We start from the raw sequence: 22,355 nt of genomic DNA on the forward strand, positions 1-22,355 counted from the left end.
GCTTTGCTACTGCACGCGCAGTTTGATGTAAGCTGTACCTCGCTCCATCCACATGGACTCAGAAGACCACTCTTTTTGATTGCAAATGGCAATAATGCATCAGCAATTGGTGATGCATTGTTTATAGTATACTTTCTGTAATTAGAATTTGGAAACAGAATTTTGTGACATATGACTGTTGTTGCAATACAGCTTAGATTAATCTACAGGACAAAAATCTAAATCTGGACCATGAATACTCATGAGATGATGTCCTGTTGAGCAGAGTGGTCATGTAAGGGCAGCCAATGTGAGCGCTAAAAGAAAGACAGGAAGTGGATGGGGACAGTAAAGGAAATGAGTTACAGCCTTTGCTTTTTGAAAGTTTTGCAGATTTCTGCCTCTCTTGTCGTTTTCGACTTCATACGTCATCATAACGTGCTTCTGGAAAGAGCTGTTGTTGTTGTGCACTTTTTCATGGGAGATTAGGAGTAGTGGATGTTGTTTGCATTCATGTGGAAACAATCTCACAGACAGACACACACGGGGTCTCTGCCCTTTTCTCTGATTGGACTCGCTGTGCTTTAAGAGGCTTTCAAGACACCACAACAGAGACGTTCTCTCTATCGCAGGGTTTGATGTAAAGGAAGATTTATTATACTATGACAAATGTAGATTGGTAGTGGTCAGGCTCCTCCTGCGCTGGTGAGTCTTCTGCTTCTCTATCAATCGTCTCTGCTGTTTTAAGAGTTAATATTTGGAGTAAGATCTTCTGTCCAAGGCTTTTGGAGCTTAATGAGCAGACAGTTGGGCACCATTTGTTTTGTCCCTACTGAAGCCCTTACCGAGTGCCTATCGGCTTGATGATAGTATAGACGTTTGCTGTGTTCTTATCTTGAGGGTGGCATAAAGAAAACCGTCTGTGTACTTGGATAAAGAATAGATATCACTCTATCTTGATACCACATTCAGGAACACTTATCCTGTTTGATTTTCAAGAATTACTACTTAACATATCCCTGCACATATTGTTCAATAATTAATATGTCTGTATTTTATACTCCTGAAAGATTATTTCTTTATGAAGGACCTGTTACATTATCAATGTTCCCATCACACACGTGTCCACTCTCTGCCTGTTTCCTGTAGGCTATGAGCTCTTGTATCAGCCGGAGGTGGTTCGCATCTACATGTCTCTGGTAAAGGAGTCCCAAAACGCCACAGTGTTGGAAGCTTCAGCTGGAGCTATTCAGAACCTGTGCGCTGGACACTGGACTGTAAGAACTGCCATCTATACTGATCTTTTTCGATTTTACAGTACCAGAACTTTATGTGCTAAGTAAATAAACCAGGTTGGGAAGTCTGAATAAATGGTGCTGTTTTAGCATTAGTCATTGCAATCAAAGGTTATTTCAGGAACATTAGTAAACACTCTATGTGAGGATTTCTATTAGATTTGTCTGTTCTTAGAGGTTATCTGTAATGTAACACACAATTATTTTGACTTTGTGCACATGAGAAAAATCACAGTGGTATTTGTTTAGTCAACACTCCACCTAAAGAGCTGAAGTATTGGTTTACTGGTTGATCTACATTCCTATGCTTACATATGGCCTAGAGCTACAGGTCAAAGCAGCAGAAACAAGCTTCCTCTGAAGGTTGGGTTCAGCTTTAGAGAGAGGGTGATAAACTCAGTTATTTGAGAGGGTCTCAGAGCTGCTAGTTCTCTTACATCAAAAGCAACAACTCACTGGATGGTAACAACTCATCCAGTCCACACATGCAAAAAATCAAACCGTAGGTGTCCCTAAACCGTAGGTGTCTGTCATTTCTAAATTAATAATTAGAAATGACAGAGGGAAAAAGTATTGAACTCCTGAAGAAAGGGAGGTGTGGAACATCATGACACGCCTGAAATCTATCAGTAATTAGAAAGCAGTTCTGCCACTTAGTCAAAATTAAGATCCGCTCATGATGCGCTGTTGGAGCCATAATACAGAAGTGGACAGCATTTAGACAAGCCTGTGAAATACTTGGAAAATGTAGTCTGGTCAGATGCGACTAAAATGGAACTCTTTTGGTACCATAATAAACACCATGTTTAGAGGTCAAAAGGCACCGCAACTCATCCCAAAAACACCACAACAGCAGTGAAGTTTGGAGGTGGGAACAACATGGCATGGGGCTGTTTTTCAGCATATGGTACTGGCACGATTCATATGATTGAAGAAAGGATCGATGGAAACTGAGATATTCTTTATGAAAATCTGCTGCCATCTACCAGGATGATGAAGATGAAACGAGGGGGGGGGGGTACTACAAACACAGCCAAGGAAACTCATGGTTGGTTTCAGAGAAGGAAAAATAACGCTGCTAGAATGGCCCAGCCAATCGCCTGACCTGAATCTAACTAAAAACCTTTAGAAAGAACTAAAGCTTAGATTTCAAAAGACTGTTTGTGTAGAAGACTGGCACAAAATCACACCTGCAACTAGTTTCTCCCTACAGGAGACATCTTGAAGCGGACATCACCAACCGCTTTTGTAGCAAGTATTAAATGAATTTCAGTCGGTGTGTTCAAACGTTTTGCTTATGTCATTTATCATTATTGCACAAAATTAAATTTACGAACATCTATCTTTCATTTCTTTGCATGTGTGGAGTGGATGTGTTGTTATCAACATCTGGTGATAATTTCATATCAGTGACAGCTTTAGAAATATATTTACTTAGAAAATTGGTGATGTATCCAATACTTATTTTACCCTGTGTTAGTAGCGTTTGACAGGTAACGGTAACCCACTGAGTGAAAAGTTTGTTAAAAACCAAGCACGAGATTTAGCAGCAATGGTCGTCAAGATGGTCTTCTAAATTAATAAAAGCACTTTGTGTGTCTGTAGTATGGCAGATGCATCCGTGCCTTGGTGCGCAGGGAGAAAGGTTTATCCATGATGACGGAGCAGCTGGCTCATAACAACGACCGCGTAGTCCGAGCCATGTCCGGAGCCCTTCGCAACCTGGCCATTGATGGACGAAACAAAGAGCTACTAGGTGACACATTTAACTCTTTGTGTGACTGAGCTTCAGTGAAAAGGTTTTAACCAGAGTTTAAAAAAAAAAAAAAAAATCCCCAGCTTTATTACATACCAGTGTTAGCAGTTGTAAGTATGCTGCAATCTTAATCTTCCCTGTGTTGTCAGGTAAACATGCGGTGCCTAACCTGGTAAATAACCTGCCTGGTGCTGGTCAGAGTCAGCCAGTGCGAGCAGTGTCAGAAGAGACAGTGGTGTCTATACTGAGCACGCTCCATGAGGTGCTGGGCTCCAGTGTGGAAGCAGCCAAGACCCTCAGGGCTGCTAATGGCATCGAGAGACTGGTGCTCATCAACAAGGATGGGTACGCAGTGACAGATGGATACAGATCATTTGGATAATTTTTTCTGTCCACGTTTTAGAGCATCTTGAAATTTCAATAACGGGTTATTTTCATAAATTGCACCTTTCTCCCTCTCTGTCCCTCTCGTCTTTAGTAATCGTTCAGATCGGGAGGTGCGTGGAGCCGGCCTAGTGCTGCAGACAGTTTGGGGCTACAAGGACCTGCGGCGCACTTTGGAAAAGGATGGCTGGAAGAAGACAGATTTCATGGTCAACTTAAACCCTCCCACCAACAAACCCAACGGATATGAGGAAAGCACTCTGCCGCTTATAGACAAAGGTCAGTGGTAGGAGTCAAAATAGCCGCCACTTTTCTTAAAAGGTTTCAGTGTAATGATTGTTACCAGTCTTCTTGTTTTTATAAAATAAATTATGTAGTGGTGTCAGTTGTTATTCAAATTGGTTTTGTTATCTATTCAGAGTTTCACATAATTTCCGTCTTAGATCTCTCTAAACTTGAGTCTGAATGATTCCTCGGCATGACTGCAACTCTGAAGTTGATTGTGCAGAATGATAACGGGCTGTTTGCAGATATGGAGTTACTCATCTCAGCCAACTTTGGATTCCTTACATTTACAGCTTTGCCACATGGGCAAATTTTCAAGAATAGTGAAAGCATATTTGATCTGCACTGCCTCCCAGTCAGTTTTCTAAGTGATTTTTGCATGTTTTTGTTTTTTACTGTGTGTGTTGGACCCGCCTGACTCCTCCCTGAGTACTGAGGTCAGGTTTAAGGTATAGAAGGGACCAAGCCTCTGGAAGTGTGTGGCAATTTTTGTGGAAATGTCAACACAGGACATTTTTAGTACTGATTTAAAAACACAGTTTCATTCTTTGAATTTCAAAGTAGACTGAATCTGGACATTTGCTTTTACTTTTGTTTTAGTTGTGGTGATTTATTTAGTTGTTTATTTTTTTTTTACCTGTTGAGCACTTTGGTCAGCATTCGTTGCATTAAAAAATGTATTTGTCTCGACTTAATTCTGTAGAATTACAGAGAAATACATGTATTTCTGACTGTTTTAATATTTCTCTGACACACAGGTGGCAAAAGTGACCGGGAAATGATTCCAATGAATGACATGGGACCAGGCAAGTGTGCAAACACAAAACACACAAACAGATACAACTGACAGAAGAGCTGTCCGACATGCCTTTTCTTTCATTGGCATCAAGTCATCACTGACTTCCAGCTGCTGCCTTTGAGTCAGCACAGCGGACCATCTGCCTCTGTCCCTAGGATCCTCCTCTGTCACACTAACCCACTGCATGTCTTCCTTCACGACATCATAAATCTCCTCTGCGGTCTTCTTCTTTTTCTCTTTCCTGCCAGCTCCATATTCTACGCCCTTTGTGTATTTATTGGAAGTACCAATTAAACACGTGCTTCTCCTCTTCAGATGCCTACTCCACACTGGACCAGACGGGGAGAAGGAACACTCTGGATAACACACTCGGACCTACTGACAAAGATTTAGATCAGGTATCGGCCAACCTCATGACACACACTGACACTCCTCACACCTTTGCCTAGAGACATAAGCCCGCATGTCTGCACCTTTACTGAGAATTTACTGCCTCACTCCTAACATGCTCTTTGCTACATCTCTCTCCTGACCCCAATGTAACGTAATGCTTCACTTAATTTTTAAAGTTATCTAGCCAGTCCACACCTTGTTGTTGTTTTTGATTATAAATGGAATATTTTGGGGTTGAGGATTGCTGATCCAAGAAGCCAAAATCACCGAGCTGTGCTATAGCTGCAGTGCTTCACCTGACTTTAGGCGCCATCTGAGTTCAGTCTGCGCTCTCACAAGCTGCTAAAGTTGTTGTTCAATGAATGTAAAGGGCAAAAACTATTAATCGTGTTAATTTCACACACTGGTTTCCCAGAAAGTTACCGTGTGAATGGACATGTTCTCACACACACCCACAGGCAGCATGTTCATGCATGTCTCGGTACAGCACAGGAGTTGATCTTTATCTTGTGCGTTATTTCTCACCCTTGTCCCTTTTTCCCACCTTAAAACAGGACCTAACATTTCACTAACATGTCGCAACTCTTCTTTCTTTCATCATCCTGAACTCGCTCCACTTTTCCCCCTTCTGTGTCTACTCACCTCCTCTTTGGATTTTCACACTAAACCCTCTTTATTAACCCACTCCTTTGGACTCTTCTCTCTCCTCATCTTTATCTGTCCTTCTCTCCTCTTTCTTTTTGTCTCTCTCTCTCCCAGGGAGGGATGTATGGGGAGAGGCAGGCCTCCTTGCCTCTAATGGATTCTTACGATGGTTAGGCTACACCCACTGTGTCACACTGCATGTCACCGCATGGTATGTGTGTCCCACTGGCTGCTCTCACAACTCACCGCATGGCCTAATATTAGTTTTGTAGTAAGATTTGTGAATATTTGTGTGTTTCTAATTGTGATTTGGATTTTTAATGAGCTTCCATTTTACTATTTTTAGACTGTTTTGCTCCCCCTGCTGGTGAAAAGTGTCAAATCTTTATTTTTTGTGGTTCCTTGGATTTTATATACACATATTTTTTTTTGTTACCTCTGCTTTGCACAGTTTGTAATTTTTTGTTTTGTCCAATGTTAAGTAACGTTTTTACTCACACCCTTTATCATGTATTGTATTTTTTAAATAATAAATTTTTCTTTAAAAGTGTGATTCTTTCCACCCAGGCATGGCTGCCTCGCCCTTGGCCGCTCCATGTGATCCGTTCACACGCTTGTACCTCTTCTTCTCTTGCAGAAAAACTGATTGTGTGCATCACAAGACGACAGCCTCCTCCCACTTACTGCCCTTGCTGAACTGACAATGGGGGACTACCGCTACACTACCGACATGACTAAACTTCATCCCTTACACTCACTCTCTTGCAGCTTCTCTTCCTCCCTCTGTCTCTCTGTTACATTCCTCCATTGCAGTTCAAACACTCGAATGAAACCATATGGAAAACTGACGATGCTCTGCATTCCCTGTGGACAGCCGGATGTGACACTACGACCACTTGACTCCAAAACCACTCCATCAGCACTACAGCTTGCTTGGACAACACTAATGCTCTCTTTCTTTGAGACTGTGGCTTCTTTGGTATTTTCTCGGAGGTCAGAGCAAAGACTAATTAAACTAATTAAAAAGGAACTGTTGGAATCATATCAGGACACTTTATGGTGAGATTTTCCATAAATGGCTAACACACTCTGTTTTGAAGAAATCAAGGTTTTCTCTCTCTCTCTTTCCTTAATGGTCACACACTACAAAATATGAGTAATTTCCTACCGCTGGGATCTTGTATTTATCTGTCTAATTAGATATGTGTACAGCTTCTGCTTCTGTTTTGGTAGCGGTTGTTCCTCTACTCGCTTTGCTGTGTACTTTTAGTTACGTACGCGTGCCAAATGACACTGCTACTGCTGTGACTGCCACTGCTAACGCGCAACATGGCACACTCAGACTTTTCTCCAGCAGCTACACTGAAAACTTGTCATCCGCTTTGTTCTGTTGGCATCTTGTGTTGGTGACAGCCCAAAGATGCACGGGCGTGCTGCTTTTTTCTGCATTTGATTGTGATGATCCACAACTGTACAAGGTTAGTTATACAGCCAGAAATAAAGCAGACGAATGATTCTCCTCCTCCTTCTCCTTGTTGGAACAGACGGCAATTTCTAAAGTGATCTTTCTGTTAAATGCACCCCCCTTTTTCTTGGTAATTCTTAGTGGATATCTCAAGGATCCGGCGGGCACATTTCCTTATCTGCAGGTCCATAATCTTATGAATGCGTACATATGCAAGATTGTCTTTAATCGTGGGCTAACTGGAGTGCCTCGCTTATTCAGGATGGGTCTCATGGGTGTGTCCAGCGTGACCTGGGTAACTGGTCAAGTTGTTTTTTGTTTTGTTTTTTCACAGCAGCGTACAATTTGGGAGTACTGTATATAGAACTCAGAAGTTTTTATTCTGCGAGAATATGCGATCTTGTATGTTATTGGATATTTCTTTTTTTTTTTTTTTTTTTTTTTTTTTTTTAAATTAAACTCTTGAGTTCTGTATAACTTACTGCTTCACAAATCCATAACCTGCCTGGCTTTAAGACTACAGATCGACACAGTGCTGTCTGTTTTTTTTTTTTTGCCCACATTTCTTTAGTACGATGTTTGTTCTGAAGAGGAATGCTTATTCTTAGTGCCGAGTGAGATGTAGATACTTACTGCGTGGATGATTAAAAGAAGCACTACGGGGTTGTAAAGTGTGATTTTTCTTTTCTTTTTTTAACCTCCTTTTTTCATGCCAGTTGAAATATGACAGCCTCCTTTTCTCAAATTAACAAGCTGTCTTCAAGATTGGACTGACTGAAAGATGAAAATGATAGCGAGCGACGGCTAGTGTTAGAAAGAGAGGCATAGACCAGAATCTATTAGATAAAATCAAGAAAAAAGTAAAAGCACATTTAAACTATATATACAAGAGAATATTTGTTAATTTTAATGGTTTTATGTATTATTATTTTTTATATATATATTGATTTGGGTTTAATTGTTTTGGGTGCTCTGGGTGAATGCATATGCAATCCTTTTTTTTTCTTTTTTTGTTTGATTGAAAACAGTTTGTCTTAATTGAAAGCAAAACCAAGTTAGCTGAACAGAAATCCTCCGACACCATCATCAGATACACTAATGGGAAGGAAAAAAACAGATTGTTGACTAATGTAATCTCTTTGCCTTGGCTCTTAAAGTTGCACATTCTCATTTATGAATGAATTATGTAACTAGCAATAATGTTTTTAATAAAAAAAAATTATTTCTCAGTGCCTGTGTTTTCTTTTGTCAGATTCTATTTATTTATTTATTTATTTTTAAATGGGAACAAGGAGATGTTTATGATTTTTGTAGTCCCTCAGTATCATTTACTTGTGGTTATTATAGTTGAAAATGGGGGTAATAAAAACTAGACTACAAAAAAAAAAGTATTTTATACTTTTAAAAACATATTGCGGAAATTAAGTAGCAGTAATTTAAGCATGAGAAGGAACTGGTCCAGACTTTTAGTGACACTAGGATTTCCACATGGCTCCGAGTCAGGTGACCAAATTCCAGCAAATTAAAATTGGGACACTAATTCTGAGCCATTTATAATGTGAAGGATAAATTCCATTTGAAAGCAACATTCCTGACACCCTCACTTAGTAAATGTAAAGTGCATACATTACAGCATTATTCCTTATGTAGGTCTCCCTTTACTCATGTTGTCTCCTTTGTACATGTTTCTGCTGCTGTTTTTTTTTTTTTTTTTTTTTTTTTTTTTTAATCCAAAATTGTTTTGGTTTTTGTTTTTTGTTGCGTTTGCTTTTTTTGTGGTAGTATTTGCCATATTCCACATAATTCTGCATATTTTGTGACTTGAAATGTTTTTTCACCTTCTGCTGTCAAGCATTGGCAGAATAACCACGACGACAACCTTTAACACCCATATCTGTCACACATCTATAGATGCACTGTAGATGGGATAGTGTACAAAAACATCTGTAGACTCATGCAAGACCACCAAGGTGGTTGAGAACAACAGGACTATGGTCCTGTGAGACTTCAAGTTCCAGACAGAGAATCTGCTACTGGCCAACCAATCACACATAGTGGTGGCTGACAAGGAGAAGACCGTAGTTGTGATAGCTATGGTGATGACCAATGGATACCGACATCAGGAAGAAGGAACACAAACGCAAGTAAAAGGGCTCTCCCTCTTATATTTACACATTTTGGTTTCCGCTGATTCTGTTTAATGCTGTTTTGTTATCAACAAACTACACAGTATATGTCAGTAAAGATTTTCAACTTGCATATTTAATTAATTTATTTTTTCACTATCACAAAAACAAATTGGAACTAAAAATTTTAAACCAATGAAACTAAAAGTGAATCCACTCTGAGCTGACACCAAACTTACTAATAACTGAGCGCTCGGTGTCATTTCACAGGGCGGTCAGTAGGTGTCGCTATCACGTTGCAACGCCATCTCGGATGCAAAAACTCGTGATGGGCGGTGAAGTGTTGCATATGGTTGCATGACTTTAATTTCTGGCTTTAACTCCAGTGGGTAAAATAAACATAATCCTCCATGAACCCTCTGCTCCTGCTACAGGAAGATTTTGGTAAGTGTAACTTTAAAGCTAACCTACATTAGCCACAGTGTCTGAAATCACTCCAGAGTTAGCCAGCTTAATAAAGTTAAGCCAATTAAACCTTCATTCTAAGGAATGGAATGATTATTAAGTTGTAGTCTATGAATAAAGTGGCAAAATTTTATGCGAAATGAAGGGCGTTTTGGTTTTTTGCATTTTTGTGCTAACATGTAGCACATGTTATCTTAAGCTAGCTAGGATAAGTCTAGACAGCGATGATTAACCAACGCATTTTGTTTAAAAATAAAAAGTCGGCTTAGGTGTCTAGAAAATTGCGATTAATGGAATAAATGAAACAGACAAACAAATAAAAACGTTGTCTGATTGGTAACAAGCCGATAGTGAAGTTCACTAATGCTAATTAATTTGTAGGGCTCCTCCACGTGGTCCACATGCTCCCAGAGTCGGTGTTAGCTGTGATCCTGCCAGAGAGACCACCTCTGTACACACCGCACACAGGAAACTAGCCGTGACTCGTTACACTGTGAGAAGAAAACAGGTATCTAGAGGTGTACCTAGTACTTAAATTAAGGATCTCAAGTTGTACCAAGAATTTAAACCTGCAGTAAATTATAAGAAGAGGTCAAAAGTGAGGCTTTTCCCCAAACCATGAATGAGCAATTTCCTCAGAAATGTTCATTTCGATTTTAGGAAAAAAAGCTCTTCAACTCAAAAGATAAAAGGTATAAATAAACTGTATTATTCAGATTAATATAAAATAAATGAAACCATTATCTAGCATCCATATATTCAGAAAAGCTCGAAATGGTATGTTAAATTACAATAAAAGCAATAATACAATAATAAAAGCAAAAAAAATAGCAATTGGAATATTTTTGTACTGTCAAAGGAATACCCTACCATGAATCTGATTTGGGTTTTTTTTAATCATCATCAAAAGATCTGTTTCCTGCCATTCTAAGCAAAGTTGGTCAAATAATTCATTTTTGTGCAAATCAGCCAAACGTTGAAAGCAATTTTTAATTTAATTTGACTGGTAATTTCTATACGTTTTCCATGTCTGCTAATAATGACTACCTTATGACTGTGCTCTTATTCAATAGGATAGTGAGTCGTCCCCCCCCCCCATGTTATTTAAGCTATTTAAGTGTTTTAACAGATTTGTTTGGAGGCAGATGATGTGTGGCAACCTCCTTAAAATTGTAGCCGAAAGAAGAACAAGGTTTCTATACAAGCAGTTTTTGTGTCCCAGTTTTTGCTGAAATTAAATTCACATGCCCTTTAATGAACCATATGGTATAGCAAAGCTGGAAAAAAAAAAGTAGTCACCACCCAAAGAAATAGGTTGTGACTATTGTCCACCCATTCCACTAAATAATTATCACAGTGATTTAATGTTTTAGCTGGCAACAGGTTATTTAACCCTACCTAAGGCAGTGAGTAGGTTCTCTTCTATTAAACAACCATGTCTGGAGACGTATCCTGGGGTTGTGGAAAAGATCTTACTCTATTTTAGAAGGGTGACATTATTGGCCTGAGCAGGGGAAAAACTCAGGAGATTCCTAAAATGATGAAAACTGGGTTAATAACTGCCCAGTGCATTATTGCATTATTGAAACCTGTAAGAGTTGTGGTGAACCATCATCTTTGATGGAGAAATGGACAAAATCTTGAATGATCCTGATCGGAGATTACAGAAATATTTAGTTTGTAAAAACTTCAATTTAATTTATATAACACCAAATCACAGCAACAGTCTTGTCAAAGTGCTTTATATTGTAACAGAACAACCCTACAATAATACAGAGAAAACCCCAACAATCAGAAAACCATCTATGAGCAAGCACTTGGCAATAGTGGAAAGGAAAAACTCCCTTTTAACAGGAAGAAACCTCCAAAAAAACAGAGTCATGGCATTTCCTTATCTTACATTGTGGCAAACTCAAGACACTGGGACTAAATGCTATCATAGCCCTAAGAAAACCACTTCTCAATGAGGCTGTAAGGGTGGAAAGAAGACTTCAGTTTGCTTAAGCGCTTAAAGATGGTCTGAGCCCAGATTTATCCTGCTTAAGAGTGATTAGCACATCATACTGAGGGATACAGATAAATTGATGCACCAACACGAGCCCGTGGGGGCAGTCTTGTGGTTGGTTTAGTTGCTCATATCTAGGTTCAGCATTGTTGAATGAGGTCAGCTACCTGAATTTACTGAATGACCAGCTTTTTCCAGCCATGATTTTGTTTTCTTCCCTGATGGCATGGACATATTCCAAGATGGCCGCATTCATTCAGATCAAATTGTGGCAAAGTGGTTTGGGTCTCACTGAGAATCTTTGGAATGTGCGTGTCTGCATATAAATAAATGTTGTGACATTTCATAAGCTTAATGAAATGACTCATAAAGGTCTGAGACAAATTCCAAATGGCAGCTGGTTTATAAGCTTCCAGATGAGAAGATGAAGACAAGCACACACACAGTCAGATAAGTCAGGAAGTCATGCAGGCACATGTTCATTTGACAGAGATAAAAGTCCTTGTAGTCCCTTATTTGGGCAGTTACTTTGAAGGACTATCTAATTGTTATCATTATCTGAGTGGTAACCAAGGAATAAAAGCTGCACATTTACAATCACCTGTTAAATCTGATTTAAAACGCTTAAAAAATAAGACTTTGAAATGCTTTTTTCCATCTGAAGGTTGGGCTTCAGCCACAGTGTTTGCTGTTACAGAATTCTCACTTAAGGATTCTTCTCCATGTCTTTCTTATGCCTCTGATGTTGTGTAGGGAAACATAAATTTTGCACACACATGCCCTGGAATGTTAACCATATTACTTTTTTTAAATTAAAAACGTATCTTTGGATGGGAATTGCAAACTCCCTCTGCCTGCGAATGCTCTTGTGCGTGTTTGATTTTGCTTGAAGACGGCTTCTGTTTGTACTTCAAACAGAAGTGCTCATGTGGACATGCAGAGGTACCTGTGGCCTGGTTATGAAGTGCAGCTTCTCGGGGGGCTGCAGAGACAACAGAACAGTGCCCAGTTCTGTGACACCCTGCTCCAAACTGAGGGTGAGAAAGAAGGAAAATTACAAAGTTCTTTGTGATGTAAGACAATGTACAAAATGCACAATTGAGTCATTCTTTCCTAACTTATTCTTTATGTAAAGGTATCTCAATCCCAACCCACAGCTGCGTCCTTGCAGCTCTCAGCCCGTACTTGTCTCAGAAGCTTTCAGCCTCCCCCTCACCTCCATCTGGACAGAAGCGTCAGCTCCAGTTCCAGACCGTGAAGGCCCAGACTCTGCTCAAGCTGGTTGGTCTGCTTTACTCTGGTGTGCTGGAGGTAAAAGGAAACAATGAGAAGAGTGATGTGCTGGCTGCAGCCCACCAGTTTGGAATCACAGACCTTGTACGAGGACAGAAGGGTGGAGGGCCGAAAGAAGTCCAGGAAAGGAGGCAGAGTCTTGGGAATTGCAGAGAGAGACGGGGAAGCCTAAAAATACAGGAGACACATGTTGAGGCTGAGGTGGCGGGCACGGGAGAGGAAAATTCACCAGTCAGAAAGAAAATCAGTGTGTCTGTTGGCACACAGACAGCAACCATTGCTGAAAATTCAGTGGATTTTGGAAATCCGGAGCCTGCCTCCTCTGTAGCTCAAAGCCCGGATGTTTGTATCACTGTTCCACATCTCACCCCTCGCCCCGCCGTTGCCAGTGATGCAGAGTCTACATTTGGCCAAACTTGTGACAGTGTAACGAATCCCACATCCACTTCATCTTTTTCCATTGACACTGTGCCTTTTCCTACCATCCGTAATGATTCCAGTTCCTCGGAAGCTCAGGGCGACTGTTACCAAGAGTCATCCGAGTCTGGGGACAGCGTCACCTGGTTGTCCAGAGAAAGGGCAGGATTGGAGGATGGAAAATCAAACGGCACGGCAGCTGAGAGCGTAAATGCAGAGCAGCCACGACAGGTCTGCAGAGATGAGATGAACGAAAAAGAAAACTCGAGTGAAAAGAGTCCTTCACAATGCAGCGCGGCGGTGAAAGATCTAACCAAGATGAAGGAGATGATGGAAGACGCACAGATATCCATCAAGGTGAAAAGAAATTGTATTCTTTTCGTATTGTGAGCAGGAGTTCCGTTTCATGGATTGAGTGTAGGCATCGTGTACGTTCGTTGTCTCTGGATTAGTTTGTTATATGTCACACCACATGTGTTGGACACCTTTCTCACTTTGTGTGTTTTTGTCAGAACTGTATTTGTCTTATGCTGGGCTTACACTGTGCGACTTTTGGCCCATTTTGAGCCGATTTTTGAGTCGTGCGACCATTTTGGCGATCGGCCCGATTTTGGCCTTCATTGTGCGTCGTGCATCGTGTAGTATACGTGGGGTAACGAGAAGCGATTAACACCTCACGACCAGCTCCCGATCATCAATCGCTTGGTCGTGAGGGTGTCACCGCAGTTTCTCACACTGCGCACGCGCAAACACAAATGTCAGCGAAAAAGACGGCGCAGCACGGCGGGCAGTGCAGCGTGTGATCTGAACACAAGCGATGGAGGCACTTGTAGAACTTTGGAAAGCTCATCCGAGCCTTTTCGATGTGGCCTCACAAAATTATCACGACCACAACAACCATGAAAATAGTTGGATAGACACTGCTGCTCAATCACAGCTGCCTGATCAATGTTTTTCATTAGCAATTTAGCAAAGTTGATGGCGGTGGTGTGCGTGTCTGTGTGAGTGAAAGACAGAGGGAGAGCGAGCGACAGAATTTCTGTTATAACCTTCATTTTATGGACGCACAGTGTGAGCACTCGGGTCGCATCAGAGCATCGGGTCGTATAGTGTGAGACCCTGCATCGTGACCTACGACCTTCTAACCCCTGCGAGTCAATCGTACAGTTTGAGCAGGAGCTGAATCGCGCGACTGACAAAATCGCACAGTGTGAGCCCGGCATTATGTGTGTGCAGGTGAAGCTGAGGAGAAGAACGACAGGAGAGATGTGGGAGGTGGTGACGGTACAAAGCCCAAATGAGACGTCCGTTCTGACATCACCGACTCAGGTATTTAAGGAATAAATTGCAAAATAAATTAATATTTAATTACATTTTTTTGAAGCTACACTAAACGCTTAAAAAATGTTGTTTTTTTTTTTTTATTTTCTTGCAATTTTTTTATGGCTTGTGGGGATAGGTTAATTGGTTAATCCAAATTGCCCATAGGTGTGAATGTGCAAGTGAATGTGAGCGCGAATGGTTGTCTGTCCTTGTGTGTTGGGCCTGCGACAGACTGGCGACCTGCCCAGGGTGTACCCCGCCTCTCGCCCTATGACAGCTGGGATAGGCTCCAGCGACCCTGAAAAGGATAAGCAGAAGCGGATGGATGGATTTTTTTATGGTTTCAGGCTTTACACGTGTGACAGTGTCATGAGGTTTGTCATGAGCTAGTGGGAGATTTGATGTATTTAGGAAAGTACATTTCAGTATCACTTAAATTCCCAGTTCTGAGTCTGACAGGCGGCATAATCGAGTGAACATCAAGAAACATAAAGTGGAAGAATTCCCTGTGATAAAACTTTTATTTTGATAAAAAATAGGATGCCCTTTCAAAACCTTACAATAACCTGCTTCTTCTTCTTCTTCTTCTTTTCTTCTTCTTTGTTTATACTGTGTTATAGACCCAGGCAGCTGGAGACCTGAGAAACGAGTAATCATACCTGTTATACTTTGAAATGTGCTTGAAGACTGTTGCTTGGCATTGGAGCTTATTTTTGATGCCAGATGTTTTGCAATGTTTTGAAATATTACCTATGAAAGCATGACAACTAAACATTTGATTTAACTTAAGCTCACGCTGGTAAGCAAGAAACAAGAAATATCCATTCGTCAACAAGAATAGAGACCGCAGGAGGGAAGGTGCATTTCTGCAGAATAGAGTAGGCTGAAGAAGAGGAGGAGGAGGAGGTGGTGCACGTGGCCCAGCCGATGGTTTGGTGAGACGTTAAAGTCTCACTCTGTGCTCTGTGAGAAGTAAGCAGCAGCGGTATGATGTAAATGTAATGTAAAACCTTAGCTGGGCAGGTTTAGCACGGCTGTTGCCTCAGGCTCGACCAGAAAGAAGGTGCGTTTCATCATGTTCTCCCCCTGAGATCAGCAGCACAGCAGACATATTTGCTCTGTGGAAACTTTGCCATCCTTTTACCTGGTAAAGGGTAAAAGATTACCACAAGAATCTCTGATGTCTTGATGGTAAAGCAGTATCTGTTTTTATTTACGTGTCGAGAAATTTGTCAATTGTTTAATGTGAATATGAAAAGCAGGAATTGGAAAAAAGTGTTTATAAAATGACATGATCATCAATTAATTTCTTTTTCTTCACTTGTTTCCTGTGAGTTCTGCAAACAGTGAAGTTGTTTTTTATTCAAACTGTGGTGATCAGAGAAGTGAGTGTTAAATATTTTAACTGGTTTCTGCTGAGAGAGATTTCAGTCTTCCTTTCCAGCTCTCATCAAATAACTTCAACTGGAGGAATGAAAATCCAAACTTTGATATGAAACTTAGATTTCAGTGGTAAAATAAAGTCTTTGTCCCGTCGCCCCTAATCCGACAATCACGTTTCAACCGTCGTTGTTTTCTCTGTATTATTATTACCTCGCCTACCTTATAAAGCACTTAGAGGCAACTGTTGGTGACTCATTTTCAGAGAAGCACCTAAATAAAATAGTTTGTTAGTCCAGTTTATCTGCAGACAGATGAATTCACCTTTGTTTTAAAGTTTGAATGAAAGGTGATATTTTGTAATGGTTTTAATGGTTTCTTATTCATTTTTCAAAAAGCCACAGACAGATGCTGAGGAACTCGAGCCTCCTCCCTCCCCTGTCCCCCCATGCCCTGTTCAGAAACCAGAGATCCAGAACCTTCCACCTGCTGTAACCAGCTCTCCCACACAACCAGAGCAACACCACAACACCACCTCTGAATCCCAGTCTTTCTCCAGCAGCAGCTTTACCTCAAACCCCGACACTGAGCTTGAATCAGCGCCGGCGCCTCAGCCGCAGGGCTCTGCGGACGAGTGTGACGAGCAGATAGAGAAGCTGTTAGAGGACGTCATGATGAGCCTGAACATCCTGCCCAACTTGGAGAGTAACTGTAAGAAGTTGGAGTCGAGCCACAATGTTTGCCGAGTCCCAGTTTCACAGGGTGACGCAGCCCAGGGTCGGATGGATCCTGTTGCCAGTGCAGCAGAGGTTGCTTTCTTTCAGGATTTGGAGTCGCAAAGCAACCAGACGTCAGTGGATACAGGTAGAAGCTTTCTTTGTAAATACACATATATTTTAATATCACATTATGAAATAGTTGTACAGACCTGTGGTAAGTTTTTTTTGTTTTCTGTATTTTTATTCTTTTGATGAAGACTCCTTAGCATCTCTCCTCACTGCTCCACAGGCTCCGGGGTCTCATTTCTGGCCTGTTATTGTTTGTGGCTAGCAAACAGTTTTTAGGTCCATTACTGCCACCTTCTGAGTGCAGTAGTGTATTACATCTTAACAGTATTGGGGTTGATTGTTTGTTTGTTTTTAAGTATTTTGAGACAAGACATTGATCAATTTTTAGAATAAGGACTCAAAAATTCTGACCACCCCTCACTGTGAATGTACTGAAATTTACTGTTCAACATTTAACATTTATTGGTGATTTTTGTGTTTGTTTAGTTACATTTTAACAACATGTAAAGCCTTACAGTTTGTCTTTATTATTTTTTTATACCTTGTTTTGTCTGAAACCTCAAACATTTCTTCGTTCCTTGGATTAAACTTTTCAGTGTTTCTGCAAAGAAAATGAATTTGAAGAATTAACTGAGAGCAGGGAGCAGGTGGAAGAGAGCCTGGACAGAAAAGAAATTTTAAAAAAAAGTCAGTAGAAGCAAAAAAAGAATACATGTGTAAGAGAGGGATACTGGTGTAACAGTGAATCTACAAATAATAGAGGTACTGGGAGTAAAGCAGGTTTGTGGTTTGGAGATGGGGGGCTCTGACAAAAAAGTGCAGGAGCTGGATGTTGCACAGTTGAAGATGCTCAGATTTGATCTGGATGTGAGTAGGAGGGACAGCTGAGGTTGAGCAGTTTGTAGACGACTGTTTTAGCCCAGACTTCTGTCCTTTTTATACTGATTTTAAAAAGGCAGACGTGTATTTTCAGAGAGTAACACAGGAGGACCTTTTTCTTTCTTCTTTTTTTTTAAAGCACATTACATGTTATTACAGAAGCAGACTGAGTTGAACCTGACTCGGTCTCAGTTCAAGTGCTCTCACTGCTACCCGTCCTGCTGCCCTTCCTCCTCAGTTTTCAGGAGCTTATTAATTGGTACTTTAGATTTTTTTGATTGTCACAGAAAATGTCTATAAAAATACAGGACTTATAATTCACGTATTTAAGATGAATTGATAGTCATCCTTCCACTTGCCCTTTAGGTATCCATTGTTGCTTTGCAGCTCCAAACCAGCCCAAGTTGATCCAGCAGCAGCAGCCGACTCTCCAGTGCAACCCAGCTGTTAGATCTTTATGGCAAATCGATGGATTGAGCTGCCAGGGTTTGCCCCCATTCAAAAGTCAAAATTCTCTGTATCCGGAAACACCCACAGGCTCAGCCCTGTCTTCAGCTTTCTTCACCAGAGGCCAGAAACTCCATTACCCAGCATTTCAGCCACCATCCTCACAAGATGATCAACAGAGTCTTGAGTTTTTGCCTCTGCCAAATGGAGATGGCACACAGTCTAAACCCACTTTTTCCTCATCTTGCATGGATGACTTGCGGCTTCCTCAGCGTCTCTCCCCATTAGAGCCAAGTTCATCTGCAGCTAAAGGTCAGCCTCTACTCAACAACTCAGCAAACCCTGAACACGATGTCCAGCAGCAGCCATTCTTACGTAGGAGACCCTGGCTCTCGGACAACGCTGGTTCACTGCAGTTTCCCTTTAGCAGCATCATTTGCACAGGTCATAAAAGTACATCTCCATCACCAGATCCAGATCACAGCTGCCAGTCAAAGCAAGAGCAGCAGGAGAAGGATTTGCATTTAAAAAATAGAGGAACCAGTGCAGAAGGTTGCAAAGGGAATAGCTTGAAAAAGAGAGGAAAAAAATCAGCAGCAGAAGTAAAATCGTACTCCAGGAGGCTGAAGGAGAGTTTCAAATATAGACATGATGACACTACAGGAGACGGGAGGAAGAGAAGGCGCACAAATTATCAACAAGACTCCACCGGTTCTTGTTCTGCGTACAAAGATTTAAAAGTCAGTGATGGAACAAAGAATTGTTCAGTGAGTTTGTCGAGTAACAATGTGCTATTGAAGGAAAGAGAAGTGGCTATCAGGTCTTCAAATGCACCATCTGGACTTCCAGGGAAACCCAGCAAAATGTTGCCCGTCATTGACATTGGGGAAGAAAAACCCTTTGGCACTAAGCCGTCTCGGATCAGGACCAGGGGCTTTATAAAAAAATCTCAAGAGGCAGCAAATAACACAACCCCACCTGAAACGCCTTGCATTTTCAAGCCTGTCGTCAGCAGAGCTCAGCTTGTGAGTCAGGATGGCGTCTCGCTCGCGAAAAGGAAACGTGGTAGACCCCGAAAAATAAGACCTGTAGAGGACTCTACACAAAGTGTTCCTGTCGTTGTTGAAAACAATGAAAATGTCGACAATGCGCAGGTCGACAGGGACTTGCCAAAGGAGCAGGAGGAGAAAAAAATGGAGAAGTCGTGCAGAAAACGGAGGAGGCATGAGAGCGAGGTGGAGGTCAGCCCAGTGAAGAAGACTGCGAGTGTCGAGCACACTGAAAAGGCTGAAGAAACCAATAATGACTGTAACGTAAAACCCGGGACAGTGAATCAGCGGCACATGGTCACTCTGAAGGACATTCAGAAGCTTATTAAATGGCAACAAGCACGAAGAATGAAGTCCAAACAGACCCAGGAAACACATGAACCTGCAAAAGGCACAGATGGCATATTGGAGAAAGGAGTGGACATTAAAGACGGGACAAACTCTGAAGAACATCACAAAGGTCCAAACATCGCAGTTGATAAAAATCACAATCTTCTTTTGAGCCCGTCTGCAGAGACAAACAGTCGTATGAGCGAGAAGAGGAGTTTGGATGGTGATGAAGACCACCCAGTGTCCTTAGACGTTGTGGAAGAAGATGAAGCCAAGGTGACACCGGAGAGAGAGCGACCACTGGGAAGTCCTTATGAAGGTACTTTGAATTTTGCTGTTTCTGTTGCCATGGTAAATTAATTGGATTTTGTTTTGAAGGTTGATATTCAGAATGAATGATTACATTGGTAGTATTGATTTTTCTGCTCTATGCCAATCATATAGGCACCTCCGAGGATGGTTTGGCATAGTGTGCTGTGGCTTCGGGCCATTTGTCTCTTGCAGATGGGAGTAAACTGCAAAAACACAGACCATAAACTGTCATGTTGGAGCTAAGGCACGGTGTTTGTGTCGCCCCCATGTGGGCTGACTCAAAGCCGCATAGTTTCACTTCAAGAGACCAAAAAACTTTTCTTAAAGTAGATGCAGATTTAGACATAAAAAAGAGAAAAAACTAATTAAAAAAAAAAACCTGAATATCATTTCAGTTTAAATCTTGCAATAGAGCAAATTTACGTTTTAATATTTTTTGTCTTTTTAAGTCTGCTCAGAATTTCAGTAGCTGTTCAGACATCAGCCTTAATACGGCCATTTTTTTTAAACGTGCTGTTGCACAATCCAGTGCATGAACAACATGTACTTAAGTGCTGTTTGTCCTGCAGTCTGGTTAGACGGCACCTTCATTTCTCAGTGGATCTACTACATTAAAATAAAAAATCTACCTTGGAATGAGAATGCAGTGTTTTGTGTAGGAAACACTGTAAAATTCTCTCTGTAGGCATGTGTCCATGTTTGCTTTTGCTATTTAGTTTCTTCCTTTTTTATGTCCTCAGTTATCTGTCACAACAGTGAGATGGCACTCGAGCATTTAAAGCATGCCATAAAGCTTTCTTTCCATTTGGCTGTGCAGGTTCCTCTCATCTACTAGCTGTTATTTTCAAACTAACCACCTAACCCTGGTCCTTCCTGTGGAGGACCAAGACTAGGTGGCAGCCTGACCAGGTTGCTCTTGTGGCGGTCACCGTCCAACTCCAGGCCTCACGGGCAGGTGTCCTGCAGGTTTTAGATATCACTCTGGGTCAACACACCTGAATCAAAGGATTAGTTCATTTCCAGGCCTCTGGAGAACGTAAAGACATGTTGAGGAGGTAATTTAGCCATTTAAATCAGCTGTGATGGATCAAGGACACATCTAAAACCTGAGGCCTGGAGTTCCACACCCCTGGTCTAGGTGGATGGACTTCTGCTCCACTGTCTTTGACTTCAGCTGGTGATTAAAGTTCTTGTTTGGTCTGGAGATGCACTGTGAGCTCAGTGGCCACTCGACTGAGATGATGCTGGTGTGCTGAGCTCTCCAGGGCTGCAGAGCAGAACAAGAACAGAATCACTTGAAAGGCAGCTGATCTTATGTTTTATTTGCTGACGGTGTTTGCAGATGAGACACTAACATCAAAAGCTCACTGCTGGCTATAGAGGCAGCTGACTATTGATCAGTTATTTATCATCGGAAAGTGTGAGTATGCCTCTTTCTGCTTGCACACAAACATGCACGCACATGCTCCTGCTACCCTCACAGTCTCCTTCTGTGTGGCACAGGGAAATCTGATACAACGGGGTCTCCATTCCTCAATGATGACTGCTCCTCTCACAGTGACACCCTCCTGCCTGAAGAAAACACAGCTTTGGACTTCATGTTGCACCCCTTGACCGTGAAGATAACCAGTACAGACAAAAAGGGAAAAGAAGAGGAGGAAGAAGAAGAGGTGGATGTTCTGGTTTGCTCCCCAGAAAAAGCATCTCAGACCAGAGAGTGTGAGGGGTTCCTCAACAACATAGACATGACTCCGAATGAAGATGAGGAAGATGATGTGAATGAGATTGACGTGACTGGAGACGAGGCAGAGTAACGTCATGTACGTGTATATTTTTTACCCCGTCCAGTGGTCGGCTCTCACTCTAATGCTGTCTCTGTTCTGGTTGTATTTATGTTCACATGTCACATGAAGTTGCGTATAAAGATTCATTTTTACATTCTTCACTTCATGTTTTCACCGCTTTGGGTTTTCGTTTAGTTCCTTCTGTAAACGGTTCAAAAAGATGTTTAATTTCCTTTAATAATAATTCTAAAGAAAAAGTTTCTTTTGTCAATTTTATAAATTTTACATTTTCATCGAAATTGTCTGATGAATAGAGGAAAAGGCACTTGAGTGGCCTTTAGTGATGTCCCTCTGTATGTTTCCATTGTGGAAAAGATCTGTTGTTTTAAGTCTATATTTGTAAAACTGTTTTATGTACATCAGTACATAATATAATTATGGTTTATTAAACGTTTTCATGTGACAGCTTGCTTTCTTTAAAAAGCACCATAGCTGAACACAAGAGGGCACTACAGAATATACACTCACTGGCCACATTATTAGTTACATTTTGCTAGACTTCTAATTGGCATAGATTTAACAAAGTGCTGGAAATATTCCTTTTCCATTTTGGTCCATATTGACATGACAGCATCACATGTTACAGCTGGTTTGCTCCCCAGATTTATGAGCTACACATTTATAATGCAATACTTTGGATTGAGCTCTGGTATCTATGGAGGCCCTTTGAGTGTCTTGCTGGAAGCAGACATCAGA

General features: G+C 41.2%; 2 protein-coding genes across 10 annotated transcripts in view; both read left to right on the forward strand.

Annotated features, from left to right (window-relative positions):
- Positions 1–7,434, forward strand: part of ctnnd1 (catenin (cadherin-associated protein), delta 1) — a 30,311-nt gene extending 22,877 nt beyond the window's left edge. For 5 of the 8 annotated variants that reach the window (XM_084930357.1, XM_084930359.1, XM_084930365.1 and 2 more), the window contains 8 exons: positions 1,129–1,256; positions 2,880–3,030; positions 3,180–3,375; positions 3,509–3,693; positions 4,458–4,505; positions 4,814–4,896; positions 5,651–5,705; positions 6,174–7,434. In XM_084930357.1, coding sequence (XP_084786483.1) covers positions 1,129–1,256; positions 2,880–3,030; positions 3,180–3,375; positions 3,509–3,693; positions 4,458–4,505; positions 4,814–4,896; positions 5,651–5,705; positions 6,174–6,232 — 905 coding nt within the window. In that variant the 3' untranslated portion in view covers positions 6,233–7,434. Of the gene's footprint in view, positions 1–1,128; positions 1,257–2,879; positions 3,031–3,179; positions 3,376–3,508; positions 3,694–4,457; positions 4,506–4,813; positions 4,897–5,445; positions 5,748–6,173 lie in introns of those variants that run through there. The other 3 variants (XM_084930360.1, XM_084930363.1, XM_084930361.1) reach the window with 3 other exon arrangements.
- A 1,314-nt stretch (positions 7,435–8,748) lies between these two features.
- LOC146384908 (uncharacterized) lies at positions 8,749–22,103 on the forward strand. 2 transcript variants are annotated; one of them, XM_084930367.1, is made up of 9 exons: positions 8,749–9,571; positions 9,974–10,100; positions 12,516–12,634; positions 12,733–13,664; positions 14,544–14,636; positions 16,409–16,874; positions 18,044–19,822; positions 21,158–21,235; positions 21,319–21,435. In XM_084930367.1, the coding sequence occupies exons 3-8, from the start codon at positions 12,532–12,534 to the stop codon at positions 21,193–21,195; spliced, it is 3,411 nt and encodes a 1,136-aa protein (XP_084786493.1). In that variant the 5' UTR covers positions 8,749–9,571; positions 9,974–10,100; positions 12,516–12,531; the 3' UTR covers positions 21,196–21,235; positions 21,319–21,435. The 2 variants fall into 2 exon arrangements, with proteins under 2 accessions (XP_084786493.1, XP_084786492.1); XM_084930366.1 differs by lacking the exon at positions 21,158–21,235 and having other exon boundaries at positions 21,319–22,103.
- The last annotated feature ends 252 nt before the right edge of the window (positions 22,104–22,355 follow it).

This window comes from Perissodus microlepis, chromosome 6, assembly GCF_051167445.1.
Source record: "Perissodus microlepis isolate ML-2025 ecotype Zambia chromosome 6, ASM5116744v1, whole genome shotgun sequence".
NCBI classification, from domain to species: domain Eukaryota; kingdom Metazoa; phylum Chordata; class Actinopteri; order Cichliformes; family Cichlidae; genus Perissodus; species Perissodus microlepis.